Consider the following 7704-nt stretch of genomic DNA (forward strand, 5'->3'; position numbering starts at 1 on the left):
TGTGTGTGTGCATATGTAAGTGTGGTGTTTTAGACTGAGTCTTATATCTTGATCCTCCTGCCTCAGCCTCCTGAGAAGTTGGGAGCAACCGTGCCCCACTAAGCATGGGTTTTGACTTTTCTTGTGAACTTGGTGTTTTTTTTTTTTTTTTTTTTTTGAGAGGCTTTTTTGCTATAGGGTGCGTTTTCTTGCCGGAAAGACAGAGAGAGACAGAGAGATAGAAAGCAAGAAATCACCCCCCGGGGGGAGGGTCATGCTGCAATCCTTTCTCCTCCATTCTCCTCTTGGGATCTTGGGCCCCGGACTCGAACCGCGGTCGACTACATGGGAGTTTAGCGACATAGCCATTATGCTAACTGCCAATCTCTATCCATTCAGTACTCTTATTGTTCCCCAAAGAAGCACATTCTTTCATTGACCTATTATTTCTAAGAAAGGATGTTTTGTTGTTGAGTGAAATTTCTACCCAGGTTATGCAGTTAAGGTTTTCAGTATGGGGACCGGCAGATGGCATAATGATTACGCTACTGGACTCCCATATAGTTGACTAGGGTTCGAGTCCCAGACTCAGTGGCTTAAAAGTCTCACCGGGCAGGGGCCGGCAGGTAGCATGGTGGTTGAAGCACTGGACTCCCACATGGTCAACAACTATTCAAGTCCCAGACCTGGCAGTTTGCTTTCTCACTCTCCCTTTCTCTCTGTCTGTCTGTCTCTGGTCAAAATTTAAGAATAATTATAAAAAAATTTTTTAAATAAAAAAAGTCACACCAGGCACATGTGCCTGTGTGCCTACCCAAAGTCCTGAGAGTGAAGTAGAAGGGATTGTGGTGTGACCATACCCCTTGGTGGGGGGGCGGGGGGGGCGTGATTTCTCACTTTCTGTCTCTCAATCTCTTCTCAGTTTCAAAAAAAAAAAAAAAAAAAGACTCTTGGTATGTCTAAGAATGTAAATCAGCCTCTCTCTTTTTCTGTCTCTGATTTGGCCTGTGGACATAGGTTTGAGATTTTCCCCTTAGGCAGTTCTTGTACTTTTTCTTTTTGATATGATAATGATATTGATTAGATTAATGCTTTCTTTTACATTTAGTTATACTTTGATTAGATTCCCTTGTCTGATCTTCTTTCTACTTTGATTTTTAAAATACTCTATATGCCTAATCCCATCCATTAGCGTGGATTAAACTGAATTTAACTCCCTTGGACATTTCCTTAAAATTCCAGTAGCTTGCTAGGTAGTATTGACCACAAATACAAGGGTGCTGGGCCATAGCAGTCTTTTCTGTGTTCCCGCACATATCTCTAAGTTCACCTCTCCTGACCTGGAAGGGCAAAAGTAGAATTCTTGTGTACCAAACTGACCTTTCCTCCAATTCCTGTGGTTTGTGTAATAAAAAAGGACCTTTAGATAAAGCACCCCAGGTGAAGTCCAGGCTACACATGAATAAAATTGCTACCATGCCAAGTTCTTATTTGGGAGAATGATTTTACAACTAAAGCATTGACCAACCTGCAGAACACCGCTGGTTCCAAGTGACTGACAGGTAGATGGGCACTTGTGCTTAGAGCCACAGGTCGTCATTACACGCTGCTGGTGCTTTCATTTTGCTTTTTGCATTGGTTCTGCTGAATCTCTGTCTGGCCTATCTGACTCCTCTCCATTTTGTGCACTGTCACGAAATTATGCTAGGAATTGTTTGCCTTTATGTCTGGGAGACCAGTTTCAGCTGCTGGAGTTAATAATGTAGGGCTTGATAGATGCCTGACTCAGAATTTCTTGTGCACAGTTAAGAAAACAATGTCCTCAGAGTTGGATATAGATTAAAGATGAGGACAGTGAGGCCCTGTGTTTGTGGAGCTGGTCAGGCAATGAATGAGTTAGGAAGGCTATCCCCTTTATGACCCTATGGTCATAAAGACAGAGTGACTCTGGAATCATCATAATTAAGGTTGAACACTTACTGTGCTGGCTGTGGTGTTTCTGACATTATCTGGATCATCTAATTTAATACTCATATTATCCTTTTAGATACTATCATTTTTTATTTTCATGTAATGAAAAAAAGAGACAGGATTGGGCCATAGAGTGTAAGATACTTGCCAGGGGTTCTGGATATCAGGGTAATTGTGCCTTTTTTTTTTTTTTTTTAATAGGTTTTTGCTACAGGGAGTATGTGCTCACTAGAGAAAGACAGTGAGAGAGAAAGTGAGACATCACCCCCAGGGGAAAGACCACGCAGAAATCTCCTCTCTCTCTTTTCCTTGTAGGATTTTGGGCATGCACACACACCTGGTGTGAGTTTGAGCCACTGGATCCGGGACTCGACCTACATGGAAGTCCAGCAACATAACCATTACACCAACTGCTGGTCTCCCCAACTGTGCTGTTTTTAAAAATCCAGATTATCTAATATGTTTTCACCTATTGGCAGTTCCCATCAGTCTTGCTATCCAGAGACTCTTGTTTTCTCATGGATGGAAGCTAAGATGTGTCTCTAAAATTCACTTGAGGGGAATAGAGTCTGATGATCTCTGGCAGTATGGCAGTCATACCTGACTTTAGACAACCGGCTTCATTTATGATTTAATGAAAATATCTAAAACATCATTTACAAGTAGCCTACTCTGGTTCAGAGAAGTGAGAAATACTGTTGCCTTTGCTTTTTACAGAGTGTGGTGAATAAAAATTGTTGGGTCAAGGATGGGATAAGGGAGGGAGACAGAGAGATGAGGCCCTGGGCAGCAGACACAGCCTATTGATTTATGCTGTGGACTGCATTCTGCAGCAGAGGACCGAATCCATTATGCCAAATGCACTGCGAGCAAATCCTTTTGAAAAGCAGTTAGATGCCGTCTAATCCCAAATCATTTAAAACTGGTTTTGAAGTACCCAGAACTCTGAAATGCCCTAAGCAGTTCATCTCTTAGAACAGTGAAATGGATGGGGAAAATAGTGTTTTAATGGTATTTTCCTGTCACGTATTATGTTTAATTTTGTGACCTAGTGTGTTACATTTTGTTTTAGATAACTACGAATCTGGGAGCTAGGATATATTCCCTGGAATATTCTGAAACTCACACCAAACCTAGGATTTTGAAGATATCAGTAAACTCTCTTGGGCAAAATTATTTACATTTTTTAAAATTTGAAACTTTAAAAAAATTTGCAAGGATAGTACAAAAAATTCTCCTACGCCCCTTATCCACATTTTCCCATATTTTCTTCATCCTTTTCTCACTTCATTAAATACTTATTAATTTACCAAGTATTTAAAAACCTCATTTTGGGACCAGTAGGTAGAGTGGTAGTTGGGGCACTGGACTCCTACATGGCCAATGGCGGTTCAAGTCCTGGGCCTTGTGGCTTGCTTTCTCACTTTCCCTTTTTCTCTCTGATAAGTACATGTACCCTATAGCAAATTCAAATGAATAATAATAAATAAAATTTTTAAATAATTAATTTTGAAACCTCTATTTGAAGAAATGAGAGTGTGAGTTTGTTAGGGAAGGCAGTGTGCCACACAGAGATACAGGACTGGGGGATAATCTCAAAAGAAGGTACGAATAAAGGGTTCAAGTGATGGTTTACTGATTTCCACTCTTTTTTTTTTTTTTTTTGGGGACGTTTTTGCTATAGGGCATGTGCGCTCGCCCGACAGAGAGAGACAGAGAGATAGAAAGCGAGAAATTACCCCCCAGGGGGGATGGCCACGCCACAATCCCTTCTCCTCCATTCTCCTCTTGGGATATTGGGCATGCATGTACATGTGCCTGGTGTGAGTTTAAGCCACTGGGTCCGGGACTTGAAACACAGTTGACTACATGGGAGTTCAGCAACATAGCTATTACACTAACTGCTGGTCCCCTGATTTCCACTCTTGAATGTATAGCATCCAACACAGTGGTATCCACCATTGTGGTATCACACAGAGTGATATCACACCCTGACACATCCGGGGTGCTCTCTATTCATCCCTTGTTTCCCTGCCCCTGGCAACCACTGGCCCTTTCACTGTCTCCACAGTTTTGTCTTTTCCAGAGGTTCGTATAGTTGGAGTCATACAACAGGCAGTGTTTACAGCTTAGCTTCTTCACTAAGTAGTATTCATTTAAAGTTCCTCCATGTCTCCTTATAGCTTGGTAGCTACTTCTTTTTAAAACCGAATGATGTTTCATTGGATGTATTGTTATTTATCCATTCACCTACTAGAGCACATGCTGCCAGTTTTTTGACAATTATGAATAAAACTGTCTTAAACATCTTTGTGCAGGTTTTTAGATAGTCTTACGTTTTCTACTCCTTTCTACTCCAAAGAGCACATTTGTGAATTGATTGGTAAGAATATGTTTAGCTTTGTAAGAAACTACCAAACTGTCTTCCAAAGTAACTATAGTTTTATATCTACAAGCAATGAATGGGATTTCCTCTTGTTCCACATCCTTGATAGCATTTGATAGTGTCACTGTTTTGGGTTTTACCCATTCTGATAGGTGTGTGACAATATCTTACTCAGATTTAATATGCCCTTCCCTAATAATGATGGATGTTGAGCATCTTTTTGTTTTTTGTTTTATTTTATTATTTAAATTTTGCCAGAGGGCATGTGTACTTGCCAGAGAGAAAAACACCCCACAGTGGGACATGGTTACATTGAAATCCCTTCTCTTCCATCTATCTATACTGTCAAAATTGTGGGCATTTATTCACACACACTCGTGGCATGTTTTTCTAGCTGCAGGGGCCTTGTTTGAGCTGTGGTCAGCCATGTTGGATCCAGTTCCCCTTCTACTTATTTATTTCATGAGAGAGAGAGGGACAGAAAAAGGAAGAAAGAGAGAGTCAGACATTCCTAACAGGGTCTTCAATCCACTCAGCCTCTGCCCGCCCACCATCATGGGCACACAAACCCTGGTGGCTTGAAAAACCGTGCTAGGTGGGTGCATATACATGTGTTTTCCAAATCCAGGTGGGAAAGGAGGAACATAGTGTGACCATGTCCCACTGGAGGTGCTTTCCCTCTCTGGCCAGCACACTTCCCTTCTGGCAAAAAAAAAAGAAAAAAGAAAAAAGGTGGGGGTATAGTAGATCTGTGTGTCAAAATGTCCACCTTTATTGTAACATGAAAAAGCTGGTAATATGTGTTATACGAATTTGCCTTCATTTTAAATCTGGTATATATGTATACTTCAAAAATTAAAAAAATAATAATAATGAACTTTTGGGGGTACTAGAGACATTGTAAGTACAATAAGAGAGACTTTTAAGCTTATAGCTTTGTGAATTATCACATTATTTCAGAGTGTACAAGTAGTCCACTTTTGTAAACAGAAAAAGCAATATGAATAAATGTATTTTTGGTGGGAGAAAAGTTTGTTTGCTGTAGAGGGTGTTTTTATTTGTTTGTTTACTTAGATATGTAAGTTTCCTTTTCATATAACTTATCTAATTAAAATACTCATCTTGGTAGTTACCACAAAAAAAGGTAACACACAGAAAAATCTACATTTTGGGACCAAAACACAAATAAAGAGCAGGATGATGCCTTGCTCCTTTCCCTCCCACCTCCCAGAAAGGAAGAGAAAGCCCCAAAGAAAATGCTCAACCCCGAGAATTACAAAGAGTTCATTTGTTATTTGGGGATTGGTATGTAATGTAGCACAGAAAAAAGTTGCAGTTTTCACAGATAAGACCAAAGGTTCGGCATCAGCCCATGTCTGCTCTGCAGTCCTGTCTGTCAGACCGGTGAGGAGTCATTTAGAGATACAGTTTTTCCTCTCCCTCTTACTCTTCTCACCAAGTCACATCCCTGAGGCAGGCACACACTCTTGGAGTGGGAAAGAAGAATAAGTTTACTTCCCATTTGTCTTTGAAATACAAGGAAAATGTTAGTGTTTCACTTATTTATGTTTTTATATCTGCAATACCAAATGCTAGTCACTGGGATATTTTAAATATCTTATTGTTATATATAAATGTCTTTTTATTTTTTTGTATCAATTATTGTTTTGTGATCTGAGTTAAAAAATTAGTACAATGATTTTCCATAGAAATGGTTTTACATAAGGAAAATATCCTACTGTTTTTAAGTCATATTTGAATGTGCTTCCATGAGGTAAGTAGTGAAAGCAGAGGCTTATCAAAGGTCCTCTGCTCTTGAAGAAAATCTTTCTTAGTTTAAGCATTGTGTGTTACACACTGAGTCCTGTTCTTTTCCTTTTTTCTGACAGTAGCTCTTCATGGAGGAACACGGAGTGACCCAAACCGAACACATGGCTACCATAGAAGCCCATGCAGTGGCCCAGCAAGTCCAGCAGGTCCACGTGGCCACTTACACTGAGCACAGTATGCTGAGTGCCGACGAGGACTCGCCTTCTTCCCCCGAGGACACCTCCTACGATGACTCAGACATACTCAACTCCACCGCTGCTGATGAGGTTACAGCCCACCTGGCTGCTGCAGGTAATGTCTGCACGGGAAGCTCTTTGTTTATGTCTTGATTTCAGGTGCCATGCATGCCTGAAAGAGCCTAGGATTCAGGCCTACTCACATTTACCTTCATCACATTTTTTTTAGTCTCTATTATACTGAGACTTGACTTCTAAAATGATTTGCTGTTAGCGTTATGCTTTGGTTTTGATTATTTCATCCATTCTGTCTTTTGACTTATTTCATTTACTTAAACAGAAAGACTGATATTTAAATTTACCATCTTTACTATATGCTTTTTCTCCCACCTGCTCTTTTTTTTCTTTGTGTATACTTTTTTTTAAAGTTTATTTATGAGACCAACAGTTGGCATAATGGCTATGTCGCAGAACTCCCATGTAGTTAACCATGGTTCAAGTCCCAGACCTGGGGCTTAAACTCACGCCAGGCACGTGTGCGTTCGTGCCCAAGTTCCCGGGAGGAGAATGGAGGAGAAGGAATTGCGGTGTGGCCATCCCCCCGGGGAGTGATTTCTCGCCTTGTCTCTCTGTCTTTCTGGTGAGCACACATGCCCTATAGCAAAATAAAAGTTTTATTTATTTCGTCCTTCTGAAAGACAGAGAGACAGATGGACACTCCCAGTAAGGTTTTATCACTGTGATCCCACCCTAGCCTCAGCCGGCCAGATCCCAGGCATGTGCACAACTTAACGACGTATGTATGCAGGGAACCACAGGACCGAACCCAGAACCTTTTCATGTGGGTTCCACTGCATGACTGCTGCACTGCCGCTTGCCTTCCCCCTTTTATTCATATATCCTTTAGGAATAATTTAAAAGTTTTTATGTTTACATTGTTAGTCTGGAAGTTTTATTTTCTTTTACTATTAGCAGTACCCCCCCAAATTATAACACACCCCCTGCACTTTATCAAACTTAAAAAAAAATTTACCAGAGGGTGCATGTGCTCACTAGAGGCAAAGAGAAGGAGAAGAAAGCACCCCTACATGGAATGTGGTCCTGTTCTTTCTCCATTTCTTCATCCTGTCTGGATTTGGGTGCACATGTATACACAGACAGCTTGCATATTTCTCAAGTCACCAGGTCTAGGAATCAAACTATGCAGTCAGCCATGCCAGGGAGATCTGCTTCCCTTAACCACCAGACCACAGGACTGGCCCTATAATAACTTTTAACCTCTACCAGGATAATGCCAGTTTCTTGGAGCACTTGAATTTTATTTTCCTACTCCTAAATATATGCCTTTTTTTTTTTTTTTTT

The 7704-nt window shown here is 40.7% G+C and overlaps 1 protein-coding gene across 1 annotated transcript in view; it reads left to right on the plus strand.

Moving 5' to 3' along the window:
- Positions 1-6067: 6067 nt before the first annotated feature.
- Positions 6068-7704, plus strand: part of NRF1 (nuclear respiratory factor 1) — an 85769-nt gene continuing 84132 nt past the window's right edge. The window contains exon 1 of the mRNA XM_027775873.1: positions 6068-6457. Within this exon, the coding sequence (XP_027631674.1) occupies positions 6235-6457 (223 nt within the window). The 5' untranslated portion in view covers positions 6068-6234. The remainder of the gene's footprint in view (positions 6458-7704) is intronic.

Source organism: Tupaia chinensis, unplaced genomic scaffold (assembly GCF_000334495.1).
Source record: "Tupaia chinensis unplaced genomic scaffold, TupChi_1.0 Scaffold000610_1, whole genome shotgun sequence".
NCBI classification, from domain to species: domain Eukaryota; kingdom Metazoa; phylum Chordata; class Mammalia; order Scandentia; family Tupaiidae; genus Tupaia; species Tupaia belangeri.